The sequence below is a fragment of the Leucopleurus acutus genome (assembly GCF_964270905.1).
Source record: "Leucopleurus acutus genome assembly, chromosome: 8".
NCBI classification, from domain to species: domain Eukaryota; kingdom Metazoa; phylum Chordata; class Mammalia; order Artiodactyla; family Delphinidae; genus Leucopleurus; species Leucopleurus acutus.
In genome coordinates this window covers 55892869-55913322 of record NC_139151.1, presented here as the reverse complement: position 1 = coordinate 55913322, position 20454 = coordinate 55892869, and the positions used below count along the sequence as shown (strand labels likewise).

At 36.4% G+C, this 20454-nt stretch overlaps 1 protein-coding gene across 4 annotated transcripts in view; it reads left to right on the top strand.

The window, feature by feature from the left end:
• Positions 1-20454, top strand: part of EMSY (EMSY transcriptional repressor, BRCA2 interacting) — an 80442-nt gene that overhangs the window by 32059 nt on the left and 27929 nt on the right. For all 4 annotated transcript variants that reach the window (XM_082845484.1, XM_082845485.1, XM_082845483.1 and 1 more), the window contains 3 exons: positions 3008-3262; positions 11207-11356; positions 14401-14571. In XM_082845484.1, the coding sequence (XP_082701610.1) occupies positions 3008-3262; positions 11207-11356; positions 14401-14571 (576 nt within the window). The remainder of the gene's footprint in view (positions 1-3007; positions 3263-11206; positions 11357-14400; positions 14572-20454) is intronic.

Genomic DNA, 20454 nt, shown 5'->3' with positions numbered 1-20454 from the left:
AATTTGGGTGCTAGATATGCTCATTGCTAAGGGGTGTGTGTGTGTGTGTGTCTGCATGTAGATTTATACACACACGTATATACATCTATATTTATTTCTATATGTTGAAAACTTTGGGTCCATACTGATATGTCCAATTTCAAACTCTGCTTGTTAATTCTAGTTTTCTCCCTTCTTCAAAAACCTAGCTTCCATTATCTTTCATATACTTACTTATTTTATCAGTTCCCCACTCTATAACCAATCTGTCATTGTTGCTGCTGTTGCCTCTACCTTCATGCAGATACCTTCCTCATTCCACTCAGGTTTTGACATCTTGCAGACTTCTACTTCACTCCACCTGAGTTCTGACACTTTCCCCATGTCACCCTTTTGCATGATGTCTTTCTCACCCTGCTCAATTTTGACACCCGTGCCAGGCCACCCTCCTACCCAGAAGTCTTCTTCACCCAGTTTGGACTCTGATCCCACCCCTTCCTGTGGACATCCTGCTCAAGCTTTGAGAACCTGTGCTAGGTGGCTCGCATTCATGGAACCCCTGTTTATCCTACTTGAGTTCTAACTCTATATGTGGCACTGTACCCTGAACTCCCACAGCATGTACTCCCTCCTCAACCTACTTGGACTCTGACTCCCATGCTCAGTCAGTTTCTGCAGTGGGTTCTAACACCCCATGCTTAGCCATTATTCTGCTTAGCCATCTAGTTGTCCATCGTGCTTTGCAGCATCTGATGGCTTTAGCACTAAATTTTTGTGAATCGAAGAGCAAAAGGAAGAGGAAGGGGGCTTTTTATTTGTTAAAACAAAAATAACATTTATTACAATTTGTAATGATAGATTTGTGTGATCATTTGATTGTCTTCTCTAACCTTCCTGAAGGTAGGGACTGTTTCATGGATACAAAAGAGTTTCCCAAGGATATAGCATAAAGTATATGCTCAGTAAGTTTTTATTGAATGAATAAATATCTAAAGGAATTAAATACTTTAATAAGATCACACAGCTATTATGAGTTTATGTGTTGAAGACATAATTTTTTTTTTTTTTGCGGTACGCGGGCCTCTCACTGTTGCGGCCTCTCCCGTTGCGGAGCACAGGCTCCGGACATGCAGGCTCAGCGGCCATGGCTCACGGGCCTAGCCGCTCTGCGGCATGTGGGATCTTCCCGGACCAGGGCACGAACCCATGTCCCTTGCATCGGCAGGTGGACTCAACCACTGCGCCACCAGGGAAGCCCTGAAGACATAATTTGAACACAGTTCTCTGATTCTGAAGTCACCCTGACTGCCTTTACATTAGATACTTTTCCTATATAATAGGATATAGAGAACGTAGATTAGTTAGGGAGTTACTCATGTGCACAGTTTACCTCAATTAATACAAGAGTTCATTATGAATGCAATATAAAGGTTAAAGTTTTCACATAGTTTAAAAATAGTGTGTTTTACTTGAATAGCACTTTATAGTCATTAAGTTATAAAATGTTGGTACTGAAAAGGGCTCCAGAGATAATCTAGTTCAGTACAACTAAGCAGTATAACATACACATGTCACCAAGATCCTAGCATTCAGGGAGGGATGGGAGTGGGCAAGGCAGGAGAATGTGTAAGTAATGTGAGTCAGCCCTCCAGGTGATTCTGACTACATCTTTCTTTTGTCTTCTCTCAAACTATTCCTCAATCTATGATTTTTACCTGATCCATATAGCAACCCTTAGAGAATTATAGGGCAAGGAAAATTCAACATATGGGGAACCTGAGAGGGTCAGAGTGACTTCTCAAGGCTTCTTCTTCATTTTTATTATTCTCCAGAAACATTTTACATAAAAATGTGATATTATTTAAATTTTTTTCTGTAATACAATGTAAATGTCATAGTGGGGCTGTGGTGGAGGAAGGAGTGAAATAGCCTGTTTGATAATTGGAACTTGGTAATTAGGCCATCAAATTATCAGTTTCTTTTCATTGTTTTATCAGTGCTCAAAAAGTTGATACGGAGAGTTATATTCTATCTAGGTTCTTTCTGTGAGGAGTATTAATTTACTTACAGATAATAGTCCTATTGTGTTGTTGATGAATTATAAGATTACTGATGAAAAATCTTGGAGAGGGAAGAATTTCTGTCAGACTCACACATCTTTACTGAAAATTGTTGGTATTTGCTACCTACGCATGGTTGCTAATATTAGTATTGCATTGAAAAGAAGTGTCTTAAAACCTTGTATCACGAGAATTTTTTTGCTGTGGATATATTGAGTAGTATGCCCACTTGTAACTTTTCACATGATTATTTAATGACCCAGTTCTCAAGAAATGATTTTATTTATAGATAATTGGAAATGAGACATAGAAAAGCTGTTGTACTTTGCCATGCTGAATAATTTGAAAGGTGAATGTTTCAGTGTGAATTATTTTGTCTAATGCTATGTTTAAATTGACTCATTAGAACCTGAAAAATAATATTCGAAAAACTGTACTACAAATAAGATTCAAAACCTAGTTTGCTTTGTCCTTTTTTTTTAAAAAAAATCTTTATTGGAGTATAATTGCTTTACATTGTTGTTAGTTGCTGCTGTGTAACAAGGTGAATCAGCTATACGTATACATATATCCCCATATCCCCTCCCTCTTGCGTCTCCCCCCCACCCTCCCTGTCCGACCCGTGTTCTTTTATTCACATTGAGAACCTATGTTTTTTAAGAGAAAAACCTATTGAGAAACATGTGTGAGAACATCCTGCCTGATACTTTGTTTCTTTTGTTTTGACTCTTCACCAAGGGAAAATCAGTTAGTTTTTTGAGTGTTAGAGCAATGATGCTTCCCTTGCAAAGTTTGAGGACTAGGTATAAAATATGTAAAATACCATAGACATGATATCTGACACTAGGTGCTTAATAATCATTATTTTTGTTGATTTACCTAGTTTTAAGCTATTACTTCCTACAATAACCAGAAGTAGCTTTAATTATGTTTTACTATTAAATGTTCTAATCCTTACTCTTCTATAGGTGTATCTACATCAGCAATCAAAATGGCATCAACCAGACTTCCTTCTCCCAAAAGCTTAGTGGGTGCCCCAACTCAGATTCTTGCACAGTTTCCTAAACAGCATCAACAGTCTCCTAAGCAGCAGTTACATCAAGTACAGCAACAGACACAGCAACAGGTGGCCCAGCCTTCTCCGGTATCTCATCAGCAACAGCCTCAGCAGTCTCCTTTGCCACCTGGTATCAAGCCTACCATTCAAATCAAACAGGAGTCAGGTAAATGGAAAATGTTTCAGGAGATGGTAATTCTTCCCCAGTCACCAGTTCTCTGAAGATTGCAATATATATAGATTCACTTCCACATACAGTTTCCTCAAGCATTAGAGTTTTAATTCCAAAATATATTTTGAGACCCTCCTGTTGGAAATACTTACATAGAGAGAACTGGTGCTTGGGAATAGAGAAGGGAGAAAAAAGCTGTTTGCACAGCAGGAAGAGGTTTTTTTCAGTGAACTCTCAGAAGAGATAAAGGAAGCCGAGGAAACAAACCCAGACTTTAGAACTATACTTTGGAGCCCACTGGGGTTATGGGAAGTGAGCAGTGGAAAAATTAGTCTGGGGAGTCTTGTGTTAGAGGCCGTATTGTGAATCCGCATAAATTTGTCATGGGCAGAGGTGCTAAGATTAAAAGACATTGTGTACAGTGAAGAAGTTTGTGGTATAACAATTTAGCAGTTTATTGAAAGCATCTCTAGCACAGTGGGAACGCAGGGGTAGGAGGCAATTACTGTTAAGTTATCGAATCATAAAAGTATTGAATAGAAAGGCAGGTAGGATGGAGGCTTAGATACAGGGAGACGAAGAAGCATCTTAACGTACTTAATATCTTTAAGAAAAGAAAATGGATTTTTTTCCTCCACTGAAGCTGGATTTTATTTGGTGGTAGAAAAGGACTTTGGGAGATGCTGACATTTTCAGTTTTTTGTTTGTTTTATCTTATTTTATTTTATTTATTTATTTATGGCTGCGTTGGATCTTTGTTGCTGTGCGCAGGCTTTCTCTAGTTGCGTCGAGTGGGGTCTGCTCTTTGTTGTGGTGTGTGGGCTTCTCATTGCGGTGGCTGCTTTTTGTTGTGGAGCATGGGCTCTAGGTGCATGGGCTTCAGTAGTTGTGGCATGTGGGCTCAGTAGTTGTGGCACACAGGCTTAGTTGCTCCACGGAATGTGGGAGCTTCCTGGACCAGGGATCGAACCCATGTCCCCTGCGTTGGTAGGTGGATTCTTAACCACTGCACCACTAAGGAAGTCCCTTGTTTTATTTTTTGATAGGAACATTTTATTATTATTTTTTGAGATGTAATTGACACATAACTTTGTATTAGTTTTAGGTGTAACATAATGATTTGATATATGTATCTATTGCAAAATGACTATCACAATAGGTTAGCATCTATTACCACACATAGTTACAATTTTTTTTCTTGTGATGAGAACTTTTAAGATTTACTCTCTTAGCAACTTTCAAATATACAATGCAGTATTGTTAACTATAGTCATCATGCTGTACATTATTATATCCCCAGCACTTATTTATCTCATAACTGGAAGTTTGTACCATTTCACCTCTGCCTCATACCTAGTATGAGGTATGGATAGTAATGCATTGATAGACATAAGGAAATTGGTCTGTAGTTTTCTCTTTGCCTGCAGTCTCTGTCAGGCTTTAGTTTCAATGGTATGTGTGCTTCCAAGAAAGAATTGTAAAGTTTTCCTTTTTAAAACGCTCTGGAACTTTTTCTATTAAAGGACAGCTTTATTGAGATATAATTCACATACCATTCAATTAACTGATTTAAAGTGTACAGTTCAGTGGTAGGTAGTATATTCACAGATATGTGCAACCATCACTACCGTTGATTTTAGAACATTTTCATCAGTTCCAAAAGAAACCCTGTACCATTTAGCTATCACTCCCTACTCACCGTGACAACCTCTCCAGCCCTAAGCAACCACTAATCTACTTTCTGTCTATAGATTTCTATATTCTGGATTTTTATGTGAATGGAATCATATAATATGTGATCTTTTGTGACTGGCTTCTTTTACTTAACAGTGTTTAAGGTTCATCCATGAAGTAGCATGTATTAGTACTTCATTCCTCCTTATGGCCAAATAATAATTCACATTTTTTTTATCCACTTGTCCATTGATAACACTTGCTAGTCTGTGACTTTTTGGTTCTAGCCATCCCAGTTTGTGTGAAGTGGTATTTCATTGTGGTTTTGATTTGCATTTCTCTGATGACTAATGGTGTTGACCATCTTTTCATATGCTTATTGGCCCTTTATATACCTTCCTTGGAGAAATACCTATTTATATCCTTTGCCACTTTTTAATTGAGTTATTTGTCTTTTTATCATTGAATTGTATGAGTTTTTTTTTTTACTATACATATTTTAGATATTAAACCTTTATCAGGTACATGAATTACAAATATTTCCTCCCATTCTGTGGGTTGTCTTTTCACTTTCTTGATGATGTCCTTTGAAACACAAACATGTTTAATTTTGGTAATGTACAGTTTATTTTTTCTTTTGTTGCTTGTGCTTTTGGTATTGTATTTAAGAATCTTTTGCCAAATCCCAGGTTATAAAGATTTATCCTTATTTTTTCCCCTAAGAGATTGATAATTTTGCCTCTTAAATTTAGGTCTTTGATCTATTTTGATTAATTTTGTTAAGGTGTGAAATAAGGATCCCACTTCATTCTTTCATGCATGGCTCTTCGATTGTCCCAATACCATTTGTTAAAAAGACTGTCTTCCCCCCCATTGAATGGTCTCAACACCCTTGTTGAAAATCCACTGAGCACATGTATGACTTTATTTCTGGATTCTCAATTCTGTTCCATTATATGTCTATTTGTATGCTGATTTGATTACATTGATTTACATTGTTTTGATGAGGAAGTGTGAGTATTCCTGTTTTCTTTTTTAAAAGATAGTTTTGGCTATTCTGGGTCCCTTGCAATTCTGTATGAATTTTGGAATCAGCTTGTCAGTTTCTACAAAGAAATCAGCCGAGAATCTCATGGGGTTTGCATTGAATCTGTAGATCAATTGAAGAGTATTACCATCTTTATAATGTTAAATCTTCTGATCCATGAACATGGGATGTTTTTGTGTTTATTTAGATCTTTAATTTCTTTCAACGTGTTGAAATGTGTGGTTCTTAGTTTATAAATTTTACACTTCTTTTGTTAATTTATTTCTAAGTATTTTATTTTTGTAGCTGTTGTAAGTGGAACTGTTAACTTCATCTTTTGGATTACTCATTGCTAATGTATAGAGATGCAAGTGATTTTTTGTTGATTTTGTACCTGCAACTTAGCTGAACTCACTTTTTAGTTCTAGTAGTTTATAGTGAATTCCTTAGGATTTTCTATATAAAAGATCAAATCATCTGCAAAGAGAGATAATTTCTGTTACAGTCTGGATGCCTTGTATTTCTTTTTCTTGCCTAATTTCCCTAACTAGAACCGCTGGTAAAATGTTGAATATAGCTGGCAAGAGTGGATATCATTGTTTTGTTTCTTGTTCCTTCTATTCATAGAATTTCCTTGAATGTCTGTTGTAAGGTGGTCTGCTAGCAACAAACTCTCTCCATTTTTGTTTATCTGGTAAAGACTATTTCATCTGCATTTTTTGAAAGATAGCTTTGCTGGATATCAAATTCTTGGTTGACAGGTTTTCTTTGAGCACTTTGAATACGTTATTCTGCTGCCTACTGGTCTCCATTGTTTCCACTGAAAAGTCAGTTGCTAACCTTAATGAAATCCCATTGTAAATGGAAATTGTTGTTCTCTTGATGGTCTCAGGATTTTCTCCTTGTCTTTGACTTTCAGCATTTTTAGTGTGATGTGCCTGTTTGTGGTTCTCTTTATATTTATCTTCTTCAGTGTTTGTCTAGCTTCCTGGATGTGTAAGTTATTGCTTTTCAATAAATATGGAACATTTTCAGCCATTACTTCTTTGAATACTTCTTTTTCTCTTTTCTCTCTATTCCTTCCTTTTTGTAGTTACATTGCATATGTTGTGCACTTAATGGTGTTCCACATTTCTGTTCATTTTCTTCATTCTTTTTTCTTTCCATTCTTCAGCTTGCATAATCTCTAATTGATCTCTTTAAATTTGCTAATTCTTTCTTCTGCCAGTTCAAATCTATTCTTGAGCCCTTCTAGTGAATTTTTTATTTCAGTTATTGTACTTTTCAACTCTGCATTTTCCATTTGGTTCTTTCTTCTAATTTCTATTGCTTAATTAATATTCTCTATTTGATGCAACTTTGTCATCATACCCTCTTTTACTTTTGTAATCATGCTTCCCTCTACTTCTGTGAACGTATGTGTAATGGCTATTTTGAAGTGTTTTTGTTGTTGTTAAGTCTGACATCTGGTTGCTCTCACAGTTTCTGTTGCCTGCTTTTTTTCCACTGTGTGGGTCATACTTTCATGTTTCTTTGCAAGTTTTTGTTGGAAACTGGACATTTTAGATATTTACATTGATATTTTAGATATTAGATATATAGATATTAGACATTATATATTGTAGCTGGGTACTGATCTTCCCCTACCCCCACCCCTGATTTATTATTGTTATTGGCATGGTTCTTTGTTGTTTAGTGACTAGATCAATTATGTTGCTGAAGTTAAGTCTCTGCTGTTGTTCCTCAGGGAGGTACAGCTCTGGGTATGCCCAGTCATTCTGAGGTGACAGTGATATTGGTATGGCTTTTTCCTCTTTTCCTGACCACACCCAGCTGTTAAACTCCACTAACTGATTGCTCTATTTTTTTCAACAATTCCTGGAGCATAAGTTGCTCTGCGAACTCATCCAAATTGTGGCTTCTTTGAAGGAATAATCTCAAAGGTCCATTTTTGATATTTGTTCTGACCATAGGAGCGTTCCTCTCAGCTTCCTTACTCTTCAGTTCTGTCCTGCAAACTGGCCTATAGTCTAAAAGGTATCTTAATTAAATCCATGATTCTCCTTCTAGTTGCCTTTCATTCACATCCTCCACTGTTTTTGAGAGCACCCTTAGGCTTGAACTTCTTCATGCTCTGTTACATATGAAGTCAGTTCCTCTGGGAAGAGGCTAGGAGCTATATGTTTTAGGACATGTTTCTATCCTCAGGCAGCTCTGGAGCTCTGGGGGTAGGGTCAATGGCAGACTTCTCTCTGAATGATACCCCTGCTCTAGGAGCTGAGCACTCAGTGAAGGCAAGTGTGGGAGGTTGGGCAAGCAGCCTGAGATCCTCTCAGCTTGCTTCCCCTGGTTGGTGGAGCCACTCCCTCACAAGCCAGGGCAGCGGTGGTAAGGACCCCAGTATTCTCAGTGGCTCTGTGCCCAAGATAGAGCCTTTGTTCCATGAACTGGGGGCTGGGCAGAAGCAGGGAGTACCCACCTATTGACTGCAGTTGCCTGGGACTTAAAACAGGTGCCTGGGAGCAGAAAGAGATAAGCTGAAGTCCTTCTGCTCCTCAGAAGAAAGCCCGCCAACTGGGAGCTGGGGTAGGAGGAAACCCTGTGTTCTTGACTGCAGCAGTCTGGAGAGCAGTCCTTGCTTCACCTATAGGGAGGGAGGAGGAACAGGTGTTAGTTTAAATGTCATAGATTTCACTGTTCTTAGCAAATATTTCTGTGTTTTCTTTTTTAAAAATTTTTATTTATTTATTTATTTATGTTTGGCTGTGTTGGGTCTTCATATCTGTGCGTGGGCTTTCTCTAGTTGCAGCAAGCGGGGGCCACTCTTCATTGTGGTATGCAGGCCTCTCACTGTCATGGCCTATCTTGTTGCGGAGCACAAGCTCCAGACGCGCAGGCTCAGTAGTTGTGGCTCACGGGCCTAGTTGCTCCACGGCATGTGGGATCCTCCCAGACCAGGGCTCAAACCCACGTCCCCCGCATCGGCAGGCAGACCCTCAACCACTGCGCCACCAGGGAAGCCCGTTGTGTATTCTTGAATAGATGTTTCTTCATTTGGTCTTAGGACCGTTTCCAGAGCTTTTCATTGGTTGTTTTTTTAAATCATTTTTGCCAGTTTCATTGGGTTAGCAGGTTAGCAGAGCTCCTTATGCTCTCTTGTCAGAAATCACTCTCTGGAATGGTTTTTGTTGTTGGTTTATTTTAAGTGGAGATATAATTCACATATAACATTGTATTAGTTTGAGGTGTACAGCATAATGATTTGATATATGCGTATATTATGAAATGATTACCCCAATAAGTTTAATTAATATCCATCACCACATAGTTACATATTTTTTTTCTTGTGATGAGAGGAATGGTTTTAAATACATTGGAGTTATTTTCTTTTTAAAGGACCATAGAATTGTCCTGTGAAACTATCTGGGCCTGCTATGTTGGGGGGAAAGGGGGAGGAGCTCTTAAAATTTTGTTTCAAGGAAACTTGTCTATTTATATATCTTTTTTGAGGTCAGTTTTTGATAAATACTGTTTTTCTAGAAAACTACCCATTTGATCCAAATTTTCAACTTGCTTGTGTAGGACTAAGCAAAGTAGTGTCTTATGATTTCCTTAATTTTTATCTCTGTGGTTATTTCTTTGGGGGTTTCTTTTTATGTACCTTAAGCATTATTGTAATTCATTAATAAGATAATATTAGAAATCATTTTTCCCCTACAACTTCACAGTTTATGATTTATTGTAATCAGAATTTATTTATACAATAATAATACTTTATTTATTGAACTCTTGCTATGTATTAGGCACTTCACAACTGTGATGTAATTAATCTTCACATAGCCCTAGAAGGTATATACTAATAGTATCTTTATTTTATAAATGAGAAAACTGAGTCATAGAGATTATTAAGTAATTTGCCTAATTATGCCTGGATGTCATAATTTTAACTTCTTTGTTGGCTACAAGTATTTTGAAATTATTTAAGGCTATTAAATAAATAAATTTGTTTGCTTCCTAATGTCTTAACCTAAATCACCATCCAAAAAAGTAATAAAAATTTTAGTTGTCTGTTGAAATGTATTCTATCCCATGAATTATTTCAGTGAAGTTTAGTGGGGAAAAAGTGTTACCAAAAATTTCCTTCCTTGGTTAACAATTATTAGTACTTAAATTTGTAGTTAACATGAGAGATTTCTTTTAAATGGACATCTTACATTTGAAAAGGCAGTGTAACACTTATAACATTTAAATTAAAAAGTTGAAAAATGTAAAAAATACCATAACATCACCACCCTAACATTTTAATTTTATTTTTATATACTGCCTTCAAGTTCTTGTCCACATGCATATTTTATGTAGGTGCAATAATAGTGCGTTCTTTACTTTTGACAAAGTGAGCTATTTAAATACTTTTAAAAGAAGTCAATTTAAAAATAAATGTTCAAAAACAAAATGTTCTTGCTCTTTACAGTCTTAAGAGGTTAGAGAAATCTTTGGTAGAGTTGAGAATATATAAAAGCTACATTAAATTTTTTTATTGGAGTATAATTGCTTCATAATATTGTGTTAGTTTCTGCTATACAACGAAATGAATCAGCTATATGTATACATATATCCCCTCCCTTTTGGACCTCCTTCCCACCCCTCACCCCCACCCCCCAATCCTGCCCACCTAGGTCATCACAGAGCACCGAGCTGAGCTCCCTGTGCTATACAGCAGGTTCCCACCGGCTATCTATTTTACACATGGTAGTGTATATATGTCAATCCTAATCTCCCAATTCATCCCACCCTCCCCTTCCCACCCTGTGTCCACACGTCCGTTCTCTATGTCTGCATCAGTATTCCTGCCCTGCTTTTATTTTTGACTTCTTATCCTAGTCCTTTCATCCCAAGTATTTGCATGGAACACAGATTGTTTGTAAAAGTTCAGATCAATGGCTAATTTGGTTTGAAAGCTCTTATATGATGTGATCATAGACAAAAGAAAAATTGTTTTTCATTAAAACTTGTTAATAGCTTTTGTGGTATTTTAATTATATTTCTGAATGAGAGAAATTTGGGAAGATAGGAATTTGAGGAATAAAAGTTAAAAGAATATCTTTCATCAGTATGAACAAAAGCCTCTTTTTAGGCAAGACTCAGTAAATGTGTGTAACTGCTGCCCTCTTGGGTTGATACAAAGCACATGTTATTAAAAATAATTTGTACTGAGATTTATCTTTCTTCTTTCAAAGGTGTTAAAATCATCACACAACAAGTTCAACCAAGTAAAATCTTACCCAAACCAGTGACAGCAACTCTGCCCACCAGTAGCAATTCCCCTATTATGGTGGTTAGCAGTAATGGTGCAATTATGACAACTAAACTTGTAACCACTCCTACTGGTAAGTTTTCTTGAGCGTCAGTCCATTCATTCATCATACTTATTGAGTAATTTCTCTGTACTAGCAATACACTTGACATTGGGAATATAGAAATTAATGAGACAGTTCTTCAAAGAGGTCTTTCTTGACTCTTTCCTCCTCCCAACTGAAATTAGCTCTCTGCTATTGTCATGGTCCTCTTCTTTTCCTTTATAACACATACTATAATTTCTAATTACTTAGCTACTTTTTGTCGATTTGTTTAATGTTATTCACCTTATTAGACCATGAGCTCCATGAGGATAAGGGACCTTGTCTGTTTTATTCACCATATATATGTAGAGCTAGTCGGTAAGTAGGTGTTTAGTCAGGATTTGTTGAGTGAATGAAAACACAGTCCCCGCCTGCAAGGATCTCACACTGATGAGGTTGAGAATCTATATAACATTACAGTGTAGTAAGCATTACTCAGACTGAGAAAAGCATAGGATGCCATTTTATCCAGTTATGAGAGCATCCAGGCTATGCCCAAGGAAGTGACAGTATAGAACATTTTAAATAGTACCACCTTTTGTGACCTTGAGCAGTTTACTTTAATTCCTCTCAGTCTTTTCCATTGTCTATTTCAATGTGATCATAAAGTTATTGTAAGTGTTAAATCAGGTATGGAAAGTCCCCAGCAGAGTGCTCAATAGCCATTACGATTAATTAATGTTAGAATTAGCCAGTACCATTATTTTAAATTTGTGTAACTCTTACCAGACTTTTTGAAGAGGGCCAGATTTAGATAATAGAATCTAGAGTGTAAAATGATTCCTTTCTCAAGTTTATAAGCTGTCATCTATTGGCCATTATATAAAAGTATGTATAAGCATTACCCTTAATCTCCCTTAGGCTTTAATATCTTCATTTTCAGAGACAAAACAGAGGCTTATGTTAAGCAATATGCACAAGGCCACACAGCCAATAAAAGACAAGACTGGGATTTGAATCCAGATCTGTTTGACTCCCAAAACTGCTTTAAAAAAAAAAAACTGTGGTAAAATATAGATAACAGGAAATTTACCATTTTCACCATTTTTAAGTGTACAGTTCATTGGCATTAAGTACATTCACATTGTTTTACAACCATTACAACCGTCTAGCTCCAGAACTTTTTTTTTTTTTTTTTTTTTTGCGGCACGTGGGCCTCTCATTGTTGTGGCCTCTCCCGTTGTGGAGCACAGGCTCTGGACGCGCAGGCTCAGCGGCCATGGCTCACGGGCCTAGCCGCTCTGCGGCATGTGGGATCTTGCTGGACCAGGGCACTAACCCGTGTCCCCTGCATCGGCAGGCGGACTCTGAACCACTGCGCCACCAGGAAAGCCCGCTCCAGAACTTTTTACATCTTCCCAAACTGAAACTCTGTGCCCATTAAACAATAACTCTGCATTCCCACCTTTCCCCAGTCCCTGGTAACTGCCATTTTAACTTTCTGTCTCTTTGCAAAGCCTATGCTTTAAAAACACTGTTATTCTTGCATTAAATCTATCATTCTTCACCCAAAACTTTTCTCCATTTAGTACAAAGATAGTAGTGTTATGTAGATATGATTCCTCATGTTAGGGAAAGGTAGTGAAAAATAATATTGTGTCTGTGCTTATGTATATATATTAGAGTAAGTGTTTCTAATTTTAAAACAAAAGCTTAAGTTGAAATATTTTCCAGCTATAATTAACTAATTCTAACTATGTATCTTCATAGCATAATTATTTTGCACTAGATTTTTTTTCTGATTTAGATGTATGTTTGTAATCAATTTAAAGTAATTCTACTTAATGTTCTTCCACTTCTCCCTTTTTTGGGTAGTGATTATATTTTAAAACGGTAAATACTAACTGAGTAAAACCATTTTTGGGAGGGGGTTGTTGAAATAGTTATCACAGTGACCCCTGAATCTAATTATCATGAAAAAATTTTTTTCAGTTGAAGAATGTGTTTATCTGAGTTATCTTCATTCTCCCCAAAACTAACGGCTCTTAGGAACAGTGTTAGGAATTTAGGAACAGTGCTTAGGAATAGTGTTTCTGAGTTACCAGATTTGTGACAAACTACAACAGGCTTATCTGGTTAATTTTTAATTCCTGTTTGGGGAAAGGAAAAAGTTCTAGAAATAGTGGGGAAGAATGTAAAGTCCTTTGAGAGATATGAAGAAAAATATTCTAATGGGTCAGTTAAGAGGAAATATGTAAATAGTGAACTTTTTAGGCTAAGAAGAAATATTCCTGGTAACTCTTGGCAGCTTCAATTTTAATCTCTAGTAAAATGATGGAATAACTCTTTAAAAGATTGAAATATATTTAGAGGGTAGCAGAGTACAAAACAGTAAAAATTTATAAAATTTTTTTTTTTTTTTGCGGTACGCGGGCCTCTCACTGCCGGGGCCCCTCCCGCCGCGGAGCACAGGCCCCGGACGCGTAGGCCCAGCGGCCACGGCTCACGGGCCCAGCCGCTCCGCGGCATGCGGGATCCTCCCAGACCGGGGCACGAACCTGCGTCCCCTGCATCGGCAGGCGGACCCCCAACCACTGTGCCACCAGGGAAGCTCTAAAAATTTATAAAATTTTAGTCAAACAATATACTGCCTTATTTGCTGAGTGCTGCCGTTGGGTTTGGCACTGAGACGGCATAAAACAGATGCAGAGACCTTGAAATCTATAACAGAAATATCTAAAATGCTCTGGCAGGAAAGATGATTAAATTTAAGTTTCTTTTGGCATCAAACTAGTGGAAGAAGGGTAATGGAAGAAGGGAACAGACTTGGTTATACTTTTTCTTGGGGTTAGTAATTTGATGCAACACATCACAAAATTTTACATGTAAAATTAATTCAAATTGAGTTGGCTATAGTTCTTGCTATGTGCATTGAAAACTGGCTATAAATTGTTACTTAATGGCTTGACACCTTGAAATTCCATTTTCAAGTTAAAGCAATGTAGATTATGTTGAATTATAGTTAAACTGCATAAATCGTCATTCTTCTAAAAGTTATGACAAGTTTTTCTCTTGGCTTTTCCCTTTTATAGGCACACAGGCAACCTATACTCGGCCAACAGTGAGCCCATCTATAGGTCGGATGGCTGCAACCCCTGGAGCTGCAACCTACGTGAAAACTACCAGTGGTAGCATTATTACAGTAGTACCCAAATCATTAGCTACCTTGGGGGGCAAGATAATTAGCAGTAATATAGTTTCTGGTAGGTATATCTGAAGTACATTAAAGGTATAGGTGACCAATAAGAGGAAGAAACATTTCACTGTTGGAAGGATTCTGTTTGATCGCAGTTTTGTGCTTAGAAATCTAGAGCTTTGTTTTTAGTCCTGATGTTTTAGTGATTAAGTATAGTTTTTTAGTTCTAGTATTAAATCTTCATATGTTAAGCTTTTGAGAGTTTTAGAACATTTAGTTGCATTTAATCAGAATGGAAGGATTATGGTTTACATTTGCGTAGAGATTTTTCATTTACAAAGTATTGCCCCATTTATCAATTCATACCTCATAACTCTGAAATAGTTGGTATCAGCCCCAGTCTACAGGTACAGACATATTTAAGTTTAGAGGATGAACTTGACCTGTCCAAAACCATACAAGCTAGATAGAGGAAGAACTAGTATTTATTAGTCTAAATATGTTTGAGGGATCATATCTCATAATTTCAATTACTAATGTCACTTTAGCATATTAAAAATAAAAATACTTGAATATTTTTATTTGCTTTTCACCATTTATATTGGCTATTTACTTTTTAAAAATGTTTTACTCAGATAGTGAAGGCTAATATTTATTGGTATTTTGGAACCTTACCTGGTTTTTATTGGCTCGTTTATTCCTGCAATATTTGCATTGTGTATCCTGAAGTGGAATGTTAACATGGTATCCATTTTCATTGATTATTATTTTTTAATTAAAATTATGTGAATAATCTCTGACCAAGCAAGCCCTGTGGACTTTAACTGTCTACCATTTTTGTAGACTAGCCATATTTTGTATGCCCCAGGTGAATTGTTCTAACATTTTAAAGTGAAGGGATTGAAGTTCCTGGCAGTAATATGATGTTGCTGATAACTCAAGGAGTGAAAAAAAAAGCAGGGCATGGTATTGGCATAAAGCACTACATTTAAAGCTGGTAAATTTGGCTCTACTTTTTAAGTGTAAGTTTCAATGTTTGCCAAACTGAGGAGGGTGAAATCAGTAGGGAAAGAATCATCATACTCCAGCTTTTAAGAGGATATTTTAAATAACACAGTTAAAACTCAAATTATAATTTATTACCTGACAATATCTTTAAATAGTATAGAGCGCATACTTTTTCAAAAAGTAATCATGTTTCTTATTAGTGTATAGCTTTTTATGACCATAAGGGTTTTTCTTTACTTACATATGAATTCTTAATACCATATAGCTTGGAGGAATGTCTACATGTCATAAAGCCTCTGTTTTCAAACCTTATTTATGATTTAGCTGCTTTGTATGAGGTTAGAGCAATACAGGCAAGCACATTGCCCTAGAAGCAAAGAGGCGGTGAGGTATATACCCTACACATGTATACATTTCATCCACCTTTGTTTTTAAATATGAAGTAACTCATGGTTAGTCACTATTTCAAGTGTATGGGTGTACAGAGGAAGAGTTCTTAAACTTTTTCAGCACTATAGGATGTACTGGGCTCACAGCTGAAATAGCTTTATTCATTGCATGGAGCTCATTTTGCCTCAACCTTTGCTTCACTATTTGACACTTTAATTCTAAAGAACTTCTCTCATTTCTGACTGCTTTAAACTGATCCTTATGTTACATTATCAGTATTCTTTATAAAGATAGTTTTCTTATTTTATAATACTCTTGTTGCTCTATGATACTGGGATTATCGGTTAGTTTATTAGTAGTTTTCAATCCCTGTCTTTTCACAGTAAACCGATAAGCCTGGTTGGATGAATTTAGATAGTTTTCTGCCTTCATCCATGATCAGACGCTGGATACTAGAGTCCATGCCCCCACCAACCCACAACCATAAAGAAATGCTTTTCTTAAAATATACTCAAACACCTGGTTGTAAGCATAGAAGGCTTTAAAAAAATGATATTTTCCCCTTTATTGTGGGGAATTTGGAAAATACAGAAAGGTATACAAAGAAAATTAAAAACCTGTAATTTTCGCCGTCTAGAGAAATATGTTAAAATTTAAGTGTATATATTTCTGTTTATTCCTTTTTCTATTTAGATTTTTGTATAAATGTTTTTGTGTATATATGTATATTTTTAAAATTAAATTTAGATCTAATACAATCAGTTTTAATCTTTTTTCATATAATAATATCATTTTCCCATTCCATTAAATGTATTTTGACACCCCACCCCCGCCCCAGATTAATTACTATACAGTGTTCTCTCATACGATGCACCATGATTTAACTGTTTATTCATTGTTGAATGTTTTAGGTTACTTAACAATTTTTTTTGTCATAAATAATCCTGTGACAAACATCATTATACATAAATTATTATGTGAAGTTCTTATTTTCTTTGTATAATATCTTGGAAGGCAAGTTCATGCTTTCAAAGTGCTTTCTAGAAAGGTCAAGTTTTTATTAGAATAAGCAATTAAGTGGAAGGCATGACTATTTTTGCAGTTATTTAATTCATGTCTTATGGAATCAAATATTTACTTATATGTGTATATATAGAGAGAACTATTAGATATGTAAGTCTTTTGGAGAGCTTTGTTGAAAAATCATGCCTATTTTATGCAGAAGATGGGTTCCTTCAGAACCCAGAGGTAAACTCATTATCTTGACTCTAAGGACATTATGAGAACCTTTGACAATGGCAGGACTTGATTTTGATTCCCTTGATCTTTAGTACAATGTCCAGGCAAGGCTTGCGTCTATATACTTGTCCATTTGTTCATTCATTTGCTCATTCTTTGAGCAAAGTAACACATAAAACATTATCCAAAAAACCAAGATTGTCAGAGTGATTTAAGAATCTGTGAATAGTAAAATCTGGGCCAATAAATTTGTGTTCTTTAAGCCTACCTACCATAATGCTCAAACTTTTACAGGCATCTTATTTTTGAATAGGAATCTCTGGAATGCATCAGTATCATGGCCCATGATCCAAATGTGATTCACATTTACTTGCACCCATTGTATCTTGACTCCTTATAAGTAAAGACTATGTATAGGTGAGTTCTCTAATACGCTATGAACTAGATATGTGGTCGGATGCTGTGATACACCGTGATGTACATGAGGTGCATTCTCTGCCCTAAAGAATGCTAAACAGGTGAACTTGTATAGTCTCTTGTAACATGAGAACTATACACTGAATACTGTGAAAACATAGAGGAAGACTTTATTTATTTATTTATTTGTTTATTTTTGGCTGTGTTGGGTCTTTGTTGCTGCGTGTGGGCTTTCTCTAGTTGGGGTGAGCAGGGACTACTCTTCGTTGCAGTGCACAGGCTTCTCATTGCAGTGGCTCCTCTTGTTGTGGAGCGCGGGCTCTAGGCATGTGGGCTTCAGTAGTTGTGGCACATGGGCTCAGTAGTTGTGGCTTGCGGGGTCTAGAGCACAGGCTCAGTAGTTGTGGTACACGAGCTCAGGTGCTCCGCGGCATGTAGGATCCTCCTGGACCAGGAATTGAACCCATGTCCCCTGCATTGGTAGGCTAATTCTTAACTGCTGTGCCACCAGGGAAGTCCGAGGAAGACTTTTTTTTAAATGAGTAATACTTCTTTCTTCAATATAATGTAGATGTCACCTGAGATATAGAAACATGCTATTGAAATTTTAAACTTTTATAATTTGATAATTCTAGTCATAAATTGTATTCTTAATTTATTCATAATTGTAATATAATGCTGTACTTGCTTTTCCTTATGCTATGCCTTTTTCTTCTGTTTTCTAACATTGCCCCCACCTCCCATTTTGTTAAGCTGGTGAACTTGGTTTGCAACTGTCTCATAAATTGACACACCCGTAATGGAAAGGATTTGACATTTTCATAGTTATAAATATAATTCATTTGTTAAGCAAGTTTTGTCAAATAAGTGATCCTTGTACTTTGGTATGGAGTTAAATCTTGGTTTACATTTCCTTGAGATAGTTCTTAATGCTTACTTTCTAAGAACACTTTTTTATTAACCAATTATTTGGTGAGGGAGCATTGTCAGAGGAGGCATCATAAACACATATGAGGGACTGGAGTTAATTAAGAGTTAAAGTTGATGTAAGTGGATAAGAGGCAGCTTGGTTTTTGTGGCTCTTAACAGTTCACTATTCAGAGACTGCAGGTAAAGGGAAAAACATTTGTGAAACTGGCCCACGGATAAAAGTGCTTTTTTATGTTACCTGAGCATGTTACCTTGGACTGATGAGGCATTAGATGATGGCAAGTGTATTATAAAGGTATTGTAACAAGATGGCCAAAAACTGACATATAACTAGAATATTCTTATTCTTGTGCAATCTTATTTCTAAAACTAGTAAGGAATGCTAAGGTTTCTCAGTAGAAAAGATTAAATTTTAACTTTTATTCTTGAGAGTATATTAATCAGTTGTGTTTTTAATGTGTACCCATTCTGTGCTTAGTCATTTGATAAATGATATGCAGGCCTATAGCAGAAAAATATGACTTGCCTGTTTTCATAGGCAGAGAAAATTATAGGTGCAGAAGTAGCACTGGGATTGGTGTGCTCAAGGACCAGTGTGGAAACCAGCACATTGAAGGAGAGGTATATATTGGATAATCCTGAAAATTAAGGTCTGATGGAACCTGGAGGGCTAAGCAGAGCAGTTTGGTCTTTGTGTGGTAGGTAATAGGAAGCCATAGTAAAAGGAGTTACTTGTTAAACTAGAGTTTATGGTGTGTATTTTGGAGTAGTAACAAATAAGATCTAATTGGTGGATTTAAGGCCAGATTATAAAGGATTCTGAAACCCAAGACAGGAAGTTGGAACTAAATACAATGGGGATTTGGAAGGTTTTTGACCAATTTCACATGTTGTTGGTTCTTGATATGGTGAAATGAGGTTTTTTTGTTTTTTTAGGATGTTTGCTATGGCAGGATGCATCAGAGCTATTTGAATGATAGAGAAACTTGAAATAGGGAGAAAATATGGGAAGCCAAAAGAGATGTGGGCCTGTCTATTGAGCTGGCATTGATAACATTTTGAAAGAAGACATATGTTGGTGACAAATTTAGTTCATTCACATACTCGTTGAATGATTACTTGAGTAATTGCCATACAGTGTGTGCTAAGCACTGAGGACTCAGTGGCATGAAAAGATACAGTGTGGAGCCAAGGGGCTTTCATTTTGTTAGAGGGTACAGGGAATGAAGACAAGGCAAGAAGCAAAGATTGACACCAGGATTTCCAACTTGAACAATCAGAAGAATATAGGGTATAAATTTGATAGGTAGATAGATTTGATAGGTGGAAGAGAAGCAGTTTGTGGAAGGATGTGGGGGAGAGGGTAAGATAATAATATGTTTGGATCAGTAGATATAGATCTACTACATAGATGTTAATGATGGAAAATATAAGTTTATATATATAAGTATATAAATTAGGGTTTCATCCTCTGACTTTTCAGAGTGTTGCAGGTGATGAGTATACGTTTCATCTGACTTGGTCTGTGACTGTGTTTATTTTGTGTTTTTCTTGTCACATAAAAATAAAAGACATTTCATCAATTTTCTCTATAGTCTAGTGTTACATGAGAATTTTGATACATATTTACCTCTTTTCTATGTTATTTTTTGAAGAGTTTCCTATCACACTAGTCACATAGGTAATACCATTGAGTTTGGGAGAAATGTTTGTCATGGAATAGAGCTTCTAATTTGTTTCAGTTAACTAGTCAGGAGAGGAATATTGATGGGGAAGCAGATAGTGATATTTTTAGATTCTGAGTTTGGTGTGTAGGCCCTCAGATTCCAAAAAGATGAATGCTGTAAGAGTCAATTCTTAATATTCTCTCATTCTAGGACAACTTGTAATTTATTATTCCAGGCCTTCATTTTCATCCTCATGACAGCCTTCACGTCATCTAGGGATGACATCAACTACATGTATT